The sequence below is a fragment of the Emydura macquarii genome, unplaced genomic scaffold, assembly GCF_026122565.2.
Source record: "Emydura macquarii macquarii isolate MOO-44397 ecotype Brisbane River unplaced genomic scaffold, CSIRO-AGI_Emac_v2 contig_1451, whole genome shotgun sequence".
In the NCBI taxonomy this organism is placed as follows: domain Eukaryota; kingdom Metazoa; phylum Chordata; order Testudines; family Chelidae; genus Emydura; species Emydura macquarii.
In genome coordinates, this window is record NW_027131588.1 from 15,495,824 (window position 1) to 15,516,436 (window position 20,613).

The 20,613-nt window shown below is 40.7% G+C and overlaps 1 protein-coding gene across 5 annotated transcripts in view; it reads right to left on the minus strand.

Moving 5' to 3' along the window:
- PTBP3 (polypyrimidine tract binding protein 3) overlaps positions 1 to 20,613 on the minus strand; it is a 97,535-nt gene that overhangs the window by 12,336 nt on the left and 64,586 nt on the right. For all 5 annotated transcript variants that reach the window (XM_067553226.1, XM_067553224.1, XM_067553225.1 and 2 more), the window contains 5 exons: positions 20,384 to 20,548; positions 15,038 to 15,148; positions 9,939 to 10,113; positions 3,469 to 3,546; positions 2,464 to 2,603 (listed from right to left, as the gene is read on the minus strand). In XM_067553226.1, coding sequence (XP_067409327.1) covers positions 2,464 to 2,603; positions 3,469 to 3,546; positions 9,939 to 10,113; positions 15,038 to 15,148; positions 20,384 to 20,548 — 669 coding nt within the window. The remainder of the gene's footprint in view (positions 1 to 2,463; positions 2,604 to 3,468; positions 3,547 to 9,938; positions 10,114 to 15,037; positions 15,149 to 20,383; positions 20,549 to 20,613) is intronic.

Genomic DNA, 20,613 nt, shown 5'->3' on the forward strand with positions numbered 1-20,613 from the left:
CACAGATTGGTGGTAATTTTGGATCCCAAACTGCTCTTGGATTCTCAGGTTCAACAGCTTGAAGGGGATAAAGTTGAATTGTGTGCATGCGCTATAGGAAAAATTTGTCTCAAACGCAATAACTATGGAAGCACAAATGGTACCCTTATAACAAAGTCACCAACAGGGGTACTCTCCAAGTAGCAGATGTCCAGCTTTCTTAGTTTTAGATGACCTTTTCAAAAGATTTAGCATTATCAGGTTAGCTTAGATTGTAGCATGTATTCAAAGATCTTTGCATTGCCTTCTTACATATTGCAGTGTGTAGGAAACAAACCAGCAGGGCTACTAAAAGCTTTGAGCTATGTTTCACATATTAATATGATTTAGCTGTTTATGCTCACTTAGGAATGAGAGCACCATCATCTTTGATCATCAAAGCAGGAGGCACTCCCAGCCTTTTACTATAGTAATCAGGGTATAAGCCTGATAACCCAAAATTTATTTTAAAAAGTTCCAGAGGGGTAGCTGTGTTAGTCTGTATACAACAAAAACAACGAGAGTTCTGTGGCACTTTAAAGACTAAAAAATTTAATTTTAGCACGCATAAGCTTTCGTGAGGCTCAGCTGCATCTGCTTATGCTTGCTAAAATTAAATTTGTTAGTCTTTACAGTGCCACAGAACTCTCGTTGTTTTTAAAAAAAAGTTAGGCCTTGGTTATATTTCTATCTCCTCTCTTCCCTGTCCCCATTCAATAGAGTGGTGTACAACGGATGTAGTAACTTCTGTGGTTTCGACATGCAAGGAGGATTAGCATAGGACTAAATTCTGTAAAAATGTAGGTGTGAGAAAAGAAAGCTCATTTTCATAACCTTTCCCCTTCCCTACCCCAACAGCTCTGCAAGTTCCTCTGTGGAGATCCTGGGAGGGGGGATTTTGTCTGGCCTTGTCAAGATAGGCTAATTTTTTCCAAGAATAAGATTATCCATAGTGAAGCCAGTACTTGTAGCTAGCCAGGCCTTGCCCAGTCCACAAGGCTGTATATAAATTTATTCTGGCTATGCTACAGCACAAAATAAAGAAGTCTCAGTCTGATTTTTAACTACTGCAGCGTTGCTCATAATCTGTGTTTCCCAATGCTTTGCATTAATAATTGTATTCCATGCCACACAACAGAGTAACTAACTGAAGATTCTGAAGATAATCTGTACTGGCTATTTTTTGCTTGGTCACATTTGCAGCAGTGTGTCATTTCAGGTAATTAAAAGGCATATGTACAATCAGAATTCAGCAAATAAAGATTTTTAAATCTTAGTAATGTGAAGAGTGTTTCTATGTCAGTGACATTCATCAGAGAATTCTGGAGACATGACAAGTTAGGTGAACCTGAAAGAATTTCATGAAGCAAGCAGCTCTTTTACATTTCTATAATAAAGTTACTCTGTAAACAGACACAAATGTGCTGCATATCAAAACGAAGTCTCAATGAAGAAACATGTAAATAAGATTTGACATCTTTTTCTACACATATTTTACACTTTTTGTATTTGTGCTAAGTATCCAAAGAACTGAGGATAAGGTAGTGAGAAACCTGGCGTATGCCACCCTCACATCTACTATGTAAAACAAATAATGAAGTTCTATAGCTATATAATATTTTGGTCTGATAATTTTACTGCAAATGTATCAAACGAAACAATAATCATGAGGTAGGTATATTTAAAAACACAACGAATCTAAATGTTCACAATATCAATTGGTTTTAAAAAAGTGGTTTCTGGAAATGTTGATATGTCAAAGGATGCTCACCAGCCTCTGTGTTACTTTTGGACTCTAAACCATCTGTGATTTTTTCCAGAGAAAAATGGCAAAGCTTGAAAAGAATCTGTAAGAGTTTTGAAGGAAACTCATGTGCTTGCTGATCACCCTTCTATCTCACCTGTAACTACCTGCTCCTCCCATCTTTTCTCTGTGGAGAATCCTCTGCAAGAGTGATAGTGGACAAGGAGAATCCTCATTGCGTAAAAGATCACGCCTGTTTTACAGATATTCAATAGCTGTCTGCCTTTTCAAATATTTTTCTTTATATTTTCAGTGTATTTGATTATGTCTAGATGTGTGTCTCTTGACTTTAGAGGTCTACTGATTGCAAGAGCTGTAGACACTCAATAGACTGCTTCTTTCAATTAGTATGTCCCCATTGATACCCCATGTTACATTTATTTCTGATGAGGATGTTCATATTCTTCTGAAATTCTCTGAAGCTAGTGTGTGATTCTGACCTTTGCCAATATTTCAAAGTCCTTAAAGCAAGTGATGTGGCTTTGGTGCCATTACTGACCTGATCAACATAAAAAATGTTTATCATCCTTCCTTGGTCCAATTTCCCACTTAGATTTTAGGACAAAAATGTTAATATCTGTTCTATGCCAGTATCAAACTACCAACTACTTGCATTGTTTAATTGCACCTGTTAAGCTTACATCAGGATTGAGGTTGCTGACAAGCAAAACAGAATTTCCTGGAACACCAGCAACTCCAGGAATAGCCATCCGTCCAGTCATTGCAGAGGTGGTGATTGCGAGAGGACCAAGTGCTCCAGGAACAGCTTGGACTGAAAGACCTGAAAAAAAATCACACTTAATTTATGCCCCAAAGGAAGTGGGAAAACTATGTGAGAAGACTAAAAAGCACTTCAAACTCTGTAATTTGATTTATCTAAAAATAGATTCAACATTCAATAATAAAATGCTGCAAAGGCATATTTTAGTTGGTTCTCCCAAAAGACTATCTGTGATAGATACAGACCAATGGTTCCCAGCTCTTTTCCTGGGACAAAAAATCCAAACCCAATAAAAACCCACCCACATTTTCATTTTTTCAGTCCCTTCATCATACAATCTTTTTAGTAAAAACAGACACAGGGATCTCTGGGATGGGGGGAGATGCATAGGCAGGCAGGCTTTTTTAGATGTTGAATGAGTGCTACTCGAGTTTTCTTTTTAACTGTAGGCTTTTGGGTCTTGCACTTATGATGGTCACTCCAAATACAAACCCACTACTCAAAGTGACAATGACACTGCAAGGAGATACTGAGTAATAAAGTAGTAAGCATGAATATAAAAAAATTTAGGAGTAGCAAAAAAGCCATGTAAAAGGCATAGTATTCTATAATTTTTAGAATTACAGACTTCTATAGTTTTATCACTTTCAGGTAGTCCTTATTACTATGCTTAATTCCTTAACAGAATCAGAAGCCAGAACACAATGATGGACTGTAGATCATGACAACAGTACATGCAATTCTTACAACTTATTTAAAATAGTAATATTTTGGGTAATATACTATGCACATAAAGGTAGATTGACTGCTCTTTATGAATACTTATAGATCTTGATATTGCTGCATTATCGTTCTGTTTAACTAGCTGGGTTTCAACAACTTAAGGCAGTTTTCAAATTTGCCAAACAAAAAACAGTGACTTTACCTGCAGCTTGAGGAAAGCCAATGGCAGGGGCAAATCCAGCAGCCCCTGCATATGGTGAAGAGATTATTCCTGGAGTGCCTAGAATTCAGACAGATCCAATTAAAATAGATTCCAACATATTTAGCAAATAGAAATAAACCAGACTGTCAGTACAGAGAGACATTTCATATCACTGAAATTTCAGAATGACACTCTTCCAAAGGTTTTACTATATTTTACAGAACTCGGGTTCAAACAACCAAAATTGATGTTTGTATCTTTTAGCCTTATAAATACATTTTTTCAATCAGAATTTTCACTGCTTTGTCTGCAATATAAATCTGAAGATGTTGTGAACATTAAATATCAAAAGAAGAGAGGTAAAATGCTAGCACAATGAAACAAAGTAAATAGTGAATGGGTTCCACTCTCCCACACCAAACCCCCATTTGATATACTTAATTTTGGGTTAAATCTCTAGTTGGAGAATTTTTTAAGTTACCTTTAAAATTTAGATTTTATTGTTAGTTTTCTCTGCATCAGCCTTGATGTGTCTTCCTAACTTGGGCTGGGACAAAGACTACTCTGCTGACAAGATATGAGGCAGAAAAAAAGGACTGGTCAAGCAGTGTCCAGCTAAGTTCGGACACTGTAGCAGGTCAAAAGTCTCTCCGCTGTCTAAAAATTCAGCTGAAGGAGAGGGGGCATAAGGATAAGAAGTGAAGTCTGAGCCACAGCTAACTTAAGAGCTTCTACAGAGAATGAGGCTGCTGACTGGGTTAGGATCCAAAATCTCCTGCTCCTATGTGATACCTGGTATCAATAAACTGGGACTGTTGCCAGCAGTTGACTCCTTCCTTTGACTGTGTCAAAATGCTTTCCTATTCTCCATAAGCATGTCTGGCAGATGGTGTGCAGAAACTGATGTCCCCATCAATACTCTGATAAACTGAAGGTTACAGACTACTATGCGGCTGTTAATAACTACAGCCTAAGACATCTATTTGAGATGGGTGAGAAATGTATTTGTTCACTTATTTGTGAAGGGATAAACACTTAGAAAAAAAGGTGTTATATCCCCTTTTGTTACCTAAATAGGAATAACCAAATAAAATTAAAAGTTAAGATTTAAGATAAACATGAGAAAATTCCTGAGAAGTATTAAACCATAGAATGCTGTCCCCAAGGAAAGCAACGAACGCCCAACTGTGAGACAGATATGATTAGAAAACCACACAAAAAACTGTAAATGCACACAGGTGGGGTAGATATCTCATTGGATCTTTTCCATCACTAACTTCTAAGGGCATGTCTACATGAATGTTTAGTTTACGGCAAGCTGGGGCATGAATCTACCCTGCACTAGCCTGTTGCAGCCATAGGCCTGGTCTACACTAGAAAGTTTTGTCAACAAAAATGTTGCCAGCATACAGCCACTGCTGTAATTAAATCCCTGTTGCGTGTCTTCACTGTCTCCTGTCAGTGGAGGGAATTCACACCACCTCTTTTGTCAACAAAGTGAGCAGTGCACTGTGGGGAGCTATCCCACTGTGCAAATGCACACACAGGATGCTTTGGGAAGGGTTTGCAATGCCTCACAGGACAGGCATAGTGTCACATGATGAAGATTTCTGAATCCCATCCTTCCATGGGCATCCGACTAGTTTGACAGCTGCTTTTAAACTGTCCTGTCAGCCAAACTGACACTGCTGAATACAAACACAAAAAGCCCACAGAAGTGGGGGGAGGAGTGAGTAAATGAAAGTGTGTGAGAGAGAGAGACACACACACACACACACACACACACACACACGGAGAAAGACAGAGTGTGTGTGTTGGGAGACACTGAGTGTGTCTGAACTCATCCTGTCTCTAAGTTCAGACAGCAGCAGCTGGAAGCAACCAATCCCAAGGCAGAAGCTGCTACACAGACAGCTCATAGCTGGCGCCCTCCATTCCCTCAACCCCCTCAACAGAAACAGGTCTGTTACACCTGCAGGGGCAGAGGCAGGGAGAGGGACACAGCCCTCATCTCCCTCCCTGGCCCTGCACGGCACATCAGGAGTTACACCCCTCCCCTGTAGTTTAGGGCAGGCAGGCAGGACTGTGTTGGCTGCCCTGCAGAGGCAGCTCTACATAGTGAGTTAACCTGAAAACTTCCTGGGGCTTTGAAAGAGGAGGGGCAGAGGTGGACGGTTGGCAGCCGAGCTCAAACTGCTTACCAGAGTGCCACTCACGATGGCATGCTGGAATAATCCGAAGGCTATTTTCAGCAATATAACCTAAGGGAAGTGTCTACGCACATGTGCTTTTTCACACAAACTTTGCCAAAAAAGGCTCCATGCCTCTTGTTTAGGTGGTTTTATTTTGTTGACAAAACAGGGCAGTAGTAGGCCAGGACAGGCCAGGCCTTATTGTCCTTGTAGACCCCGCTGATATGCCTTAACAGTTTGTTAATGTGCTCTGATCTAGTCCTCTTTAAAATAGGACTAGAACAAAGTACATTAAATGGTTTAAACATGTCAGCAGGGTCCACAGGGACAGTTAGTCCAGAGCAGGCTGGTGTAAAGTCACATCCCACCTTAGCATGAACAAAATGTTCACACAGACAACCCCTAAGCGTCTGATGATTAAACACTTATGGGAACAATCCATCTGGATCTGTAAAAAAATAGACTCCTCCAGCACAGGATCTCAACACTCCCCTCACATATGACCACTTGAAGTCACATTTTGGGAAGACTTAAGGGAAACAAACTAAGAAATAGTATCAATACCAACAGAGTACAATCACCTGCTTTGCTATTCAATTCATTCTACACTTCTCTAATTTTCAGTTTTCAATATACCACCCATCTTTTACTTACAAAATGTAACTGCATTCAGAAGTTTTTAGAGAGGAAATATTAACTGAACAAACTGATACAGCCTGAAACAATATCCCTCATGGGCACAAATTGTCCCATTGATCTCAATGGCTTAACTCTGAAACCTCAATGTCAGTTTAAATGTTAGTGTTAACTATCTCATGGTTAATGAGTTTAGAAGAAATATCCAGCAAATGTGCATATCCTATCATTACAAACTGCCTCCCATACCTTCGAAAGTGCTGAAAGCCCCACCTGCGAAGCTTCTCTTTGCAATGATGGTTACAAAATGGAAATCAACAAACATGTGGGGCCCTGACTAAAGCAAAAGATTGCATACTTAACTGCTTTCATTTTAATCTCGTTTTAAAATCACACAAATTACCTCGAGCAGAACAACGGTTGATGTTAGGTATGCATGTACCCACCCGCCCACCCCTCCTCAAAATGAATTTTAGATTATTTTGTTTGCCTATTGGTTTACACACTCAACTAGATTTTAATCCACCATTTCTGAGATACGCATCTACACAATATGTAAGTAACGATCACGGAATTGAATTAGATTACATTTCCTAAAACAGCATGAATGGGTACAGTGAAATACTGCAGGAATTACCACATTAACAATTGAAGCAGACAGGATGACCATACATCTTGTTTTTTAAAGCCCCGTCTTGGCCCTCCTGATTACTTTTTCTTTCTTTCTTTTTTTCTTTTTTTTTTTTTTTTTTTGTGGTGGCAAAAGTGGGCATTTGTCCTGTTTGCTCTTGCCACTTTTTGGTAAAAAAGGGGGGGTGCAGAGGAACGTGCAGGGCATGGGGCACGTGAATGGTGATGCCAGCCCCGCGCAAGGGGGGAAGCAGGGCTCAGGAAGGGGCAAGCAGGGCTCAGGCAAGCAGCAATGTAGCGATGCAGCCCTGCATGAGGAGGGGGGCAGGACTCAGACCAGTCCTGCACACAAGGCGGCTCGGGCCAACCGCATGCAAAGTGCCATTTTCCCTTTGGGAAACATGGTGACCCTAAGCAGACACCAAAGCTGTGACATGATTTCGGCAGCCCACTACCCCTCTCTTATCTATAGTCACAAAATGTCCCTTATGCAAACAATGCAAAGCATTAATAATCACAACAACAGTATGCATTTCATGCTTGTAATATATGCACTAGAGCATTATACTGACAAGTTTTGACAATATACGTATTAATCATTTATTCACAGTCTTAGTTCCCCCATCATCATTCATTACTAAAGCAGCAATGACAAAGGGCTTTTATTCTGCCAGATGGGACCTGCATGTTTACAGATACCAAACAGACATGTAAAATACAGCTAAAATAGTAAGATCAGGAATTCTGGCACATGTGCAAAACCCTCTGCTATTTAGCTGACTGTAGATTTTAGGCAACTCTCTGAAAATCTATTATGCCTTTTGGAAGGGGGAAAAAAGCTTTTTCAGAACAAATTTATTCCAAAATGCATCAGAAGTTTTTAAACACAAGAGAGATTTACAAAAATGTTTAATATTCAAAAGGTTTTAAATACGGCAGTGTATTTTAGTAATCACCTTAAAAAACTGCAATACTGCAAATCATAAACGGTCCGCACTCCCCCCGGAGCCGGGGGCTGGAGCTACAGCCTGGGATGGGAGTGGGGCTGCTGCCAGGAGTAGGACTGAGACCGGGAGCAGGACTGTGGCTGCGTTGGGGACAGAGTGGTGGTCCCTGCCCACCCCATGTGGGGGCTGGCCTGGTCCCTGCTTCGCGTCCCACGGTTTGGGGAATCACTGCTCCAAACATAATACTGATAACTATCTACCTCTGTTACTGGTTTTATCTGAATTCTCTTATCATTGCAGCCTTCCCTGGCTGTAGCAAAGATGGAAGTCCAGGGTTCCAGCTTCTTGACTACCATGTCATCTTAGCCTGAGACACTTGAACACCGTCTGTACTACCACTTCCACTCCTGCTACCACTGTTGGAAAATTTGGATATGTAGTTCTCCAGTCACTCTCAGAGACCTCCTGAATCTATTGTCTAGTAATGACAGGATAATCTCACCTCTTACACTTCATATGCACATCTATCTAATTCTTGCCACTCTTTTCAAATAAAGGTCTCTATGCCAGATGCTTGAAATCTGATATTTTTAATCCTTTACTTTTAGTGGTCAGGCTTCTTGTGGCTGTGGACATCTTAACCCTTAGAGTTAGATGACAGTGGTAAAGATGCCCAAATCTTATCTATACCAGCAGTTCCAACCTTTTTGGTGCAGCTGCACTAGTGGAGAATTATGGGTTATTTGTTAATGTAGACAGGACCAGTGGAGTAGGTAGGTGGTGCACATACCAGTCTCAGCACAGAAGTATGGGGCAGGGTTTACAATACACATCCAAGTCATTTCTTAATCTACTATATCACAATCACTCTTGCGCTCACATTGAAGTTTCCGGCAAATTAGTTGAGCCTGATTCACCATAATTTACCATAGTTTTAGCAGTCACAATCTTAAGCATAGACAGACCTCAATGCTTCCATGAAATACTGAACTGATAACTTACAATAGTTATTTAAATAGAAATAGTTCGTATTTTATTACACAGAAATATCCAATGGCTTCATTTTTTGTTCTTTTTAAAAACAGCATGACAGACAAGTAACAAGAACAGCTCACTTTCATTACATGTGTACTTCCAAATGAAACCTTTACAACCAAACAGCAAAGAACATCAGCTGTCAGGACTACATCAGAAAATTACACTGTGCTCAAGAAAACAGATGATTTTTTAACCAATGTTTGTAGCATTTTGACACCTGGACTGCAGGATAGATATCCATCTTATTTTGTACATAAAAAGGGAAGCATTTGGCCTCCAATGAAGACCATCCAACAACGAAGAGATAGAAATCGTACTTGTCACAGTCGTAGCTGCTGATTGCCAAGAGACCTGGCAATCATTCTCAAAATAGCACAGAGGGCTTCACTGTGCGCACCTCCATCAGGCAGTCAGATTCCTCTTTTTCATAATTTGTATTACCGCTGAGGTTGTTTCAATAAATTTGCCAAAGCCACAATATCAGCACCTCTGAAAGTGGCCTTCACCTTTGCTCATGAACAGAGTACAAGAATAGTTTTTGCACTTCCTATTGATATACACAACATGCACATCACATGTTATTGAAGAAGACTACAAACATATGCACTCAGTGGCTAATCTCTGAATTTTCATCTTTGGAAAGTCTAAACCAGACCTTTATTAATGTGTGTTTTGTGGTTTAATTTTGAGAGGGTTCTATTTTGTTTTTTTTAAAATCATGACACCCTCTAAAATAGTTAATGGAACTGAAGTGTCAGCTGTAGACTATTGTGTAATTTAGATCTTTCAGCATTAATAATCTGAAGAATGGTTGGACAAATTCAGTTTCAGATATTCACTAATTTTCCAGGAGTAGATGTTTAACTTTCATATACATTTCATTGGCAGCCAGTATTTTGGACTCACTAGTGTGTCACTCTTCTTTAGGAACCATGGAAAACCAGGTGGAAATTCCTAAAGGACAGTACAACATAAAAAGCAGAGTTACCTGCTCCATTATATTTACCTAGAAGGGAGGTTTCCTTACCAAAAGCGGTGGCCATAGTGGGGTCAAGGGAGGGCTGGCCATCACCAGAAGGAAGGTCAAGGCGAGTGAAGTCTCTGCTTTTGTCATTGTTGTATTTTACATTAAGGCTTGTTAATTTAGAGAAATCAATACGCAGAGTGCAGCATGCATTGTAGATATTCTGGCCATCCAGAGCCTACAGAAAAAATGGTTGTAAAGTTTAAAAAGGCAAAATACATTTACCATTCACATATCAACTTTTTTTTTTTATGGCTTATTATCCAAATACAAATCCACACTTACAGCAACCTTTAAAAAAGTTGTTTGCCCACTCTAGAGTGGCCACTGAACCAGCCTCAGGCTTACCCAAAATCTTTACTTTCTAGAATGTTAGTGACCCAGTAGGTTACACTATCTGTTAAATGTCTGCCTGAGCCAATCCACAGGGGATGAGGCCTTGTATGGCGCCCAGCTACAGAGCCTGATCTCCATAAATGAAGCTATAGATGCTTTTAAGCCTGGGACATCTCACCCATTTAAACTGGAGTCTCAAACAGTGGCAAATATATTAGTTTTGGGTTTTTTGGAACAACAGACCACAGGAATTGGTAATGTTGGCTCAAGAGCAGGAAATTAGAGTAACTCATTATAGAACTACCTCCACTCCACAAAGGAAGGATAAATTAACTGAATTCCTTTTATTTTCTGAATTTGTCTTGATTATGCTTTCTTGAAGCATCAAAGTCTTTCCTGTACAAGCCACCTGAGTACCCTCCTAGCACCTCATTATAAAAAGCAAAGGAAAAAAAAATCAACCAGAAGCTACACATTTCCACAGATTGCCAGTTATGATTTCAGATTCTGTTATATGCAAACAAAATAATGATCCACAAATCCCTAGCAAATGAAAGAAACATCTTTTCCAGTCAGCCACCTTAAGTCCAAATAAAACACTCACTTGACACTAAAAATGTCTTTCACTTTCAGTCTTTTATAAGTTATATGAAGACAACAAAGAGGCCACCACAAAATGGCTACTGGGTTAGAACAGAATGATCATGTGATCATTAACCCATAGGATCAGATTCTCATTTAAAGCATGGTCATTTGACACTGCCAAAGCAATGTTAAGAGGTCTTAAAGTAAGTGCAAGGTCTTTATGCGGTGCAAAGTGGCCTTAATGTAAATAAGTATCAGACATAGAAGGTAAAGATTTATCACTTTACCTAAAATAAAATGCATGTACAATATCTGGCAATGCCTGAAATCTGGACTCAAAATGTTTGAATCACGTTCTTACGTTCATTCTGTTTGTAAGTTTGCCCGAAATTAAGTCTACACATTTATTCATTCATTTGGGACTTCTCTTTCAGCTATGCAATTACTTTAAAAAATTAACATGAACATCCAAAAAAGTAATATGCTCTGCATAAGGAAAGCTACAATAAAAAAGTTGTGTAACAAGAATCATCACTTCTCTATATCAATGCTCACATTCCAAGAAACCACAGAAGGATAAGAGGAAGCGGTATGCGTGAGATCCATTTTTAAGAATCCTTTCCCAGATACATAATGAGGTGTGGTCTACACACAAATTTTGTACTGGTATAACAATTGATTAAAGGTGTGAATTTCTTTTTATTGAAAATTATACCAGTACAATATATTGCTTATGCACCAGTATAGCTTATTCCCCTTCCTATACAGCACAACAGGAGTTGTATCGCTTAACTAGTACTCAGAGTTAAAACTGTACAACTTTTGTGCATAGATAAGGGCTTAGCATAAATGAGTCAGGCTGACAGAATAAAAGACAGAACTATTGAAAGTAACAGCAAGATAAGCTATCCAAAAACCTCAAAATTGTTATTTACAGATAAGCAAATCATGTTATACAATATTGTTAGCCCAAAGTCAAAACAAGTAGAATATCATTTTCAAAGCCTCTTAAAATAGTGAATATATCATGAAGATTTCTTAAGAACAGTTAAGATAAACAAATTATTTGTAGGGTATAGGCTACTACTCAATTTTAATAAATTAAATTTACCACTAGTGAATAATAAGGTCAAGGTAAGTTTCTCAGCCATTTTACTGAAGACTTAGTGGCTTCTCAGCAGATAACCCTAAACTATGGAACTCCATACCAAAGGAGATCCAAGATGATTCCTGGTCTTGCCAGGTTTAGGGCATGCTGCAAACCTCATCTTTCCGGGGCAGAAGGGGGAAAGGAGGAGGAGGAGAAGAGAAGGTAAGAAGAATATCAACACAAAACAGAAAGAAAGAGTCCAAAGAAGGGAAAGACAGTGGATCTGAGGGCATTTAACTTAAGATCTCACATAATTAAAGGAGTTCATAAAAACTTGTCAGCAGCTCTGAACAAAGATCCCACCACACCCAGAGAGGGGTTCATATAACTGTGTGTTGGCAGAGAAATATAGAAAGAGGCCTAAATGTAGAAAGTGGCCTACAGAGATGGAAAAGAACTCACATCTAAAAATGTTCTATTCCCTCTAAATCCTGATCACTAGGACTATGAATCTGTAGACCCTCAGGACTTTATCAAGCCAATTGTAAAAGAAGGGAAAAAAAGGTAGAAAATATATCTAAAACGATTTAACTTTCTGTACCTGCTCCAGGAACAAAGGCCTCCTGAGTGAGTCTAGGGCTACAAAAGAACTGCCATCTTCAGAAGAATTTTGCAGGAATGACATAATAGATTGGAATTCCAAGGGTGAATGCATCACTCGTAGGAACTTATTCAAGAAAATGAAGAAAAGGGTATCCTTTTCTTTCCTTTTTTAGTAAGCTAGGGAGTTACAAATTTGTTGCAAATTAAAAGAACACTGATGTATTTCTGTTCCCTGACAGGATCAGGATTTTGCTCAGCCAATCTACTATGGAATTCAGAACTCTGGTAATATGAACCATTTACAAGGACAAGCAATTGTCCTCTGTCTACAAGAGAATTCAGCAGGGTTTGAGCTCCGATGACCCTGCAGTCTGACTCAGGAGGGACAATGGAATAAGATAAGAGTCTGCAATAGCAGCAAAAGGAATACAGAAAAACATTAAACATATGTTTCGTGTAGCAGATTCAAATTTGTAATGTGAAAAGTCCTCTTAATAGATCACCATATTAAGTCTTAAAAAACAGAATTAAACAGGAAAAATATTGCATATTAAGAAATTTGACCTTGCCATCACAATTCAGAATCCAGCAAGCTACAAAATGACTACAGGCCTACTGAAAAAAACTATTTTACCTATCAAATAAATAAAGGAGGGCAAGGATTTAAGTTCCATGCTAGACACAGAATCTACTGTTATGGTATTGTATTGCCCACTCTACCAAATTATGCATATTTGGTCACCTACCCTCTCACTCATCATCCCTTTCCATTTAAAGAAATAAATCTATTCCTTCAAAATAAAGGCCACAGAATATTTTATTTTTTTGTTTACATATTAATTTCCTTTAACTTGGTGCCGGAGTAGTCAAATCCACTATGCATGCTAGAGATTAAATGGATATATAGAGGGAAACAATAGCTGTGTCCAGGAGAAAGCTGGTGGTGTCTGTTCTTATAAAAGACTATCACTATGGTATCCATTGCTATTTTGTCTGCTCCTTAGTTTATTGTGTATCTTTGTTTGTGCACCCTGTATCTCGGCAATGGCAGGGTCAACATGAAGGGAATACAATGAAGTAAGACACACATTATGAGAGACAAGGAAATGGAGGTGGAAAAAAATCACTCAGTGTTTTATAATGATAATCCAAGGAAGGATCCATCTTAGAGAAGTCCATTTCTTTCTGTATTTTGGAGGTTTATATCTCCACCCCAAATTAAGACAATCACTTTTTTCCACCATCACGTCATTTATTTACAAAACTAAACATGACCACTGTTTTGTGCCATGATTTAATGACATAATACTACACTGAGCAGGTAAGTGTAGGACTGTGCATGTTTAGAAGCCAAATAGGTAGCTATGGAAGAAAATATGAAAGCATCTGCATAAAGACATCAGTTTTGTGCTATTTTCTATAAAGTGTCAGTGCCAGATTGTTTCAATTTATTTAGAAATACAAAATGATTTAAATGCTAACAAAAAATCTTTCTATGATCTCCCAAACTAGCAACTAATGTATCTAGTATTTTTCAGCCAAACCAACATATTGTATACAGAAACTAAACAATGTACTTTTCCCATTATTCAGTCTCTTTCTACTCATTAGAATGCTGGGGTTACTTACAGGTAATGAAAGTTTGACAGATTTTGGACTCAGCAGGCAATATATGGACTAGGGATCAGTTATAAAAATTTGCAAATACTTGAACGTTTTAAAAATTATTTCTTTTTGCATCAAAAAAATAAATGCAGGTTTTTGGCATTCACTGTCAGGTTCCAGGTGCTTGTCAAACTGATGAAAGACTGGGGATGGCAATCCACAAATTCTCCACCTAGGATGCCAGATTATTATTACTGTTATAATGCAAGCATCCTCATAGGCCACCAAAAAAACCCTGTGTTTGAACCACATGCAGTTTATTAGCTGATCATTCTTGCCTGTGTTATATTCTACTAAAAAGAAGTAGGTGCCAGATTTACAGTTCTTTGAGCCAACCTTTATAAGGAACACGGAATTTCACTGAAACTGAACTACTTTTGTAGCGCAGTACTGATTTGTAATTACAAGAACAATGGTTTTAAAGGCTTTTGAAAAAACTATATACCTACATTAAGCAGCTGTTTGTCTTCCCTTTTAAACTTGACTGAGATAGCAAGTGAAAAGCACGACCACTAGTACCCATTTCCTGTGTCTAGAAGGAATACTAGCAGTATACTAGCTTCAAGCTGCGACCAGGTAGATTCAAGATATTAATGCATAAATCAGTAGTAAAAATACTAAGGGTCACAAAGTCATTCTCTATGACCTAATTACAAACACCAAAGCTACTCTGAGCAGGAAGAGAATTTAAACATTACTAGAGTGTCAAGCAATCCTATCACTTGTGCAGCTCATAGCAAAACTAATTACACGTAAAGAATGGTTTTGTTATTTGTTTATTTTATATTGAGTAACCAGGTCAGATGTACACCTCTATACTTACCATTTTGGCATAATGTGCATTCATGGGATCAGCATACTGAAGCAAGGCCTGAAACTGATTGTTCTTTGTGAAGGTGATAATCTTCAAGACAGTTCCAAACTTGGAGAAAATCTAAAGGGGGAATAAATAATTGGGACTTTTGAAACTATATGTGAAATATTCAGCTACAGTACACAATTTTAGCACTTGAAATACTGTTTTTCAAAAATAATTTTATATTAGAACTGAACAAAATAATTCCCAATTCTCTGTGTGGAGATGGCCTATCCTTTAATTCACTCCGCTATGGTGAGTCAGTCAGTCAGTTTGGGAGACTTCTGGAATGGCTTTGTCCTTTGTAAGTAAAAGGCCAGGGCCCTACATACATCAAGGGAGTGGAAATGCCACTTGTCATTTGAGGTGTGTGATTTAGGAGAGGAAGTGAGTAGATGTGTATGGGTTGGTTGAGGTAAACCACTTTTGTTAGAAATTTGGGATGCAGGCACAGTGAAATTTAGTCCTTCTGGAATATTTATGCAAAGGTAATAGCAACCAGGAAGGCAATCTTCATGGAAAGAAGGGAAAAAAGCAGGAGACCAGAGGTTCAAAGGGAGAATTCGTTAATGACATAAGGACTAAGTTGAGGTCCCACTAGGGAGTGATAGGTTGAATGGGCAGATATTTATGTACAAGATCCTTCCAGAATCGGACAGTCAAAGCATGGGTAAAAACTGGAATGTCCCTCTACCGAAGGGTGGAAGGCAGTAACAGCTGCTGCACGCATCCTGATGGAGTTGAGAGAGAGTCCTGAGGCTTTCAGATGGAGGAAATAGTCTAAGAGCATCAAGATGCCCACAGCCTCAAGGGCAAGATCTTTCTGTTGGGTCTAAGAAGTGAAACATCTCCATTTGGCTTGGTAGGATTGTCTTGTGGAGTCCTTCCTGCTATTGGAGAGGACATCTCACACTGCCGATGAACACTCCCATGCTAGCAGAGGCAAACATCCAAAAACTGAACGGTCAGATGAAGCATTTGCAGATCAGGGTACCAGAATCTGCTGTTGTGTTGTGTTGCATGAGAGCAGTTCTGGAAACATTGGGAGCGGAAGAAGAGGATATTTCGACATGCAGAGGAGGAGAAACCAGAACTTGTTCAATTCTGGCCTCACCATGAGGATGATCGTCACCCTTTCCCATCGGAGTTTGCGAAGGATACATGGCAAGAGTAGTAGTGGAAGGTGTAGTTGATTTGATCTGACCAGTCGACAACCAGGACGTCACCTTATGAATGGGCAGTGAGTCCTCATCTTGAGGAGTATTGAATGCACTCGGTGTTGGCATGAAATATAAAGAGGTCCCTGATCTGAGTTCCCCAGCGACCAAAAATGTCCACGATTACAGTTTGACGCAACTCCCATTCGTGATCAGTTGCAAAGTTCCTTCGGAGAGCATCAGCAATCACATTCTGGGTTCCTGGTTGGTAGGCTGCCAACAAAAGGATATGATGTGCAATGCACCATTTCCAGAGCTGCACTGTTTCTGCGTACAGCATTGAGGACCTCGTGCCCTCTTGCTTACTTATGTAGTAAACCACAGCGGTGTTGTCAGATATGACAAGGCCATAATGAGAACATATAACTGGTAAAAATGCACACGACATGCCTTGCATACTGCCTGAAGTTCCAGGATGTCGAAGTGCTTCCTGGCTTCCTGAGTAGTCCAAGTGCCTTGTGTCATGCAATCTTTCACGTAGGCACCCCAGTCATCAAACACTTCCGTTATGATTGTCATGCTCGGGGAGGACAGAAAGAAGGGCATTCTGGAGCAAAATTGGAGCAGGCCTGTCCACCATCAAAGGGAAGAGATGACTTCTGGTGGAATGGTAAGAATAGTGTCCATGGTGGAGTAAACTCCCTGCAGCCATAGCTGTAGACAGTGGAAATGCAGGTGAGCAAAGAATGTGACGTGTCTGAGAAGGGAAAGGCAAGTTTTAGCTGGGCCCAAAGGACTGGAAATCACCAAAGTGATCAGGTCCAGTAAGCTCTGGAATCTGTCTTTTGGCAGATAAGGGCGTGCAGAGGCCGCGTCGATGCGTGCTCCTATGAATTCCAGGGACCATGTAGTGCGCAAAGTCAATTTATTAATGTTGATGCTCACTCGTAGGGAGGACAGAAATAGAAGGAGTTGGGATGTCAACTCCCAAGCTTCCTTTCTGAACCATGCCACCAGCAGTCTAGGGAAGGGAAGATAAGGACTCCTTGTCATCAGAGGTGAGCCGCTACCATGGAGAAAACCTTTGTGAAAACCCCTGGGGCAATGGTAAGTCCAAACAGGAGAACACTGTTCTGGAAGTGCCTAGAACCCATCATAAATCTCAGGAGCTGTCTGTGGGTAATGTGGATGTCGACATGGAAGTAGGTGTTTTACATATCAAGAGCCGTGAACATTATGCATTTTTCTAGGGAGGGAATGATGGCCACAAGCATGACCATGCGGAATTTTGGCTTGCGAATGGAATGGTTGAGGTGTCAGGGATCCAAGACAGGTCTCTATTCCCCCCGCGCACCCCCCCACCCTTCTAAGGTATCAGAAAATAGTTGGAACAGAACCCTGTGCCGTGATAGGCAGAGAGACTGGCTCCACTGCTCCTCTCTGCAAGAGAGAGTCTCTCTCTAGAGTAAAAGCATACTGTCGTGCGAGTGATCCTTGGGCCAGGATTGGGGGATGTGGAGGATGTAATGTCACAAGCTCGATAGTATAGCCATGTCAAATAATATCCAGGACCCACGTGTCTTATCGATTTCCATGCTGGCAGAAAGTTTGAAACAGCCTCGCAAAAGGGGTGGCTGGAGAGTTTTGGGATGCAAAGTAGTTGATGGCTCTCTAGTTGCATTCAAATGTTCCTTACGCGAAGATTGAGTGTGTTGCATGGAGAACTGCTCCGTTTGAACAGACAGCAAGAATCTCTGGACCTTTGGGCATTTCTGTGGAGGCTTGTAGGTGGCAGAATTGGGGGGTCCTGTAATGTTGTATAGGTGGCAGATGGCAAGCTTTTTGCTTTGGCACTGGCGTATTTATGCCTAAGAAATGCAAGGTGGCTGTAGAGCCTTTCAATGAGTGCAAGGAATCATCAGTCTTCTGATTGAAGAGAGATGATTCATCAAAAGGTAGGTCCGATTGTGTTCTGTACCTCCCTTGGGAAACCTGAGCAATGCAACCAAGATTCCCTCCTTAAAAGAACTCCAGTCGACAATATGTGCAAGCTGTGTCCACTGAATCAACTGAAGCCTGAAGTAGGGACTTAGTGACCAACTTACCTTCCTCTAAAATAGCTTGGAATTTGGCATGAATCTGCCATCTATCCATAGTTTAAGAGTCATATTTGGCTATTAGTGATCTGGAACTGAAGGCCAGGTGAGAAGGTTTTTCAATCTATAAAGTGTAACCTCTTGTCTTCCTTAACAATGGAGGTGGAGTGCAGATATTGTCTAGCCTGCTCCATAGCAGCCTGAGTCACAGGAGGGTGTGAGAATAGAAAACGAAGACTGCTTAGGGGAGGTATAGTATCTCTTTTCCATCCATTTCAGGGTGGGGGCACATGGCTGGAGTATGCCATATAGTGCATGCCAGCTGGAGAATGGCCTCATTGACCGTCAAGGCCACCCTGGCCCGTACCAATGCATGCAAAATGTCTAGTGGTTGGTGCTGACTGTCCTGCACCTCTTCCACAGGATCAGAAGAGCATTAGCTATGCTCTGTAACAGCTCTTGAAAGGGACTATAATCATCTGGGGGAGAGGAAGGTGTCCACGACACAGCCATGTCTACTCAAAGGGCAGTGAAACGAGAATCCTCCCTCACTGAATGAGATGGTGCCGATGGCAAATATTGGGGCCATGAGCTCCAATACGGCCAACCTGAGTGATCTTGCTGTTGCAGCAGTGGTGCCCAATGAGTCAAGTACCAGTGACTCCTAGGCTGAAGTAAGGGAGAGTATTGCCACGGTGCTGTTGGAACCCTCATAGTCATGTCTTTGGAACAGAAGCAGTGGACTATGCATAACATCTGGGTCCTTTGAGGATCCGGAGTCCTGTACAAATGGTGGCAACAATGGAACGGGGTGTGTGGCCTCTTAATAGGCAAGAGCACTGGACACAAAGAGACCTCACCCTTTCTAGGATGAACAGTTCATGAGGCCAGGAGCATTTGCAAGTCTCCCCAGAGTCAACAGCACCTGGTCTATGGACAGAACCACAGCCCGTAAGGTGATTTGTCTCTGGACCAACAAATCACGGGACATCAGCAGAGTCAATGCAGCAGGGTTATAGGGGTCTGGAACTGGGACCGGCAGTTTCCGTCATTCTTAAGAGCCTTGGAACACAGTGCTGCTCCATGGCTGGAAATCGTGGATGGTTTCTTAGACCTGGAGGAAGACTTTACCACCATGCTTATGCACATGCTTCTGTGACTCATGGCTAGGCCCCAGAAAGGGGGGGGGGGGGGGGTATAACACTGGTACCAGCGGAGGCAGACAGGCTACACAGTAGGAAGTGCATTCTTGGATTGTTCAGGCTGATATATGGGACAGGACGTGGTTACCTGCCCACTATCCGACTGTGGCCCCATTGCAAACTCCACGAAGTGCTTCTTAAGATGGAAGGCTCTGCCTTCCCATGTACAAGGAGGGAAGGAGAGGCAGATACTGCACCTGGATTTAGAGTAGGTTTCCACCAAACAGTAAAGACATTGCTGTTTATCGCTGAGGGAAAAACAGGCAAGGGCAGAAAATGCAGACTTTGAATCCCAGCCTCTTCGGCATAATCCAGTACCCAGACCCAGGTGCTTTTGGGGGAGAAGGGGGGAAGAGGAGAAATTATTTGGCAGAAAACTGTGGAAGCAGCATCCCAAGTCCTTAATCGTATAAGAACTTTCAGAAACAAGAAAATTGTTGCAAAAATAGCAAAAATCTTGACAATGTACAGTACCCAGACCTAGGTGCTGAGAAAGTGGGTGTTGGGCATTGTTGGCAGGAAACCACTGAAGAAGCATCCCCAGTTTTAAACTTACAAAATTTCTAGAATCAAGGAAACTACTATAAAAATGGCAAGAAGCCTGACTACGTACAAAAATAAAAATAGTTTTTCTGAGAAGTTTGGAAAATATGTCACCAAGAACAAGACAATAGCAGAAGTTCCGACTCGGACCATGCAGTGGTGAAAAGAAACTGAAGACTGTCTTGAAGTGGCAATCCTCACACAAGTTGAACACCCAAAATACAATTTCTAGATGTAAAGAGTAACTGGATTTACACTAGCATTATGGACAATTAGACTTTAATAACCACGTCTCCTCTCCCTACACCTTGTTACCTGATATAGCACTTCCAGAGTGACAGGGTAGAAGAGGTTTTCAACAATAATTCGGAGAACAGAACTTTGACCAGGAAGGAGTCCACCCTCAGTAGCAGGAGCACCTGTAAGTGCTAGGGTTCCAGACTGCACAGCATTCACTGCTTGCAATGCAGCTTGGGCTCTCTGAGAAAGAGGAAGACGACAATGGTTAACTTACACAAACAATTCTCATGCAAATGAAATACGTA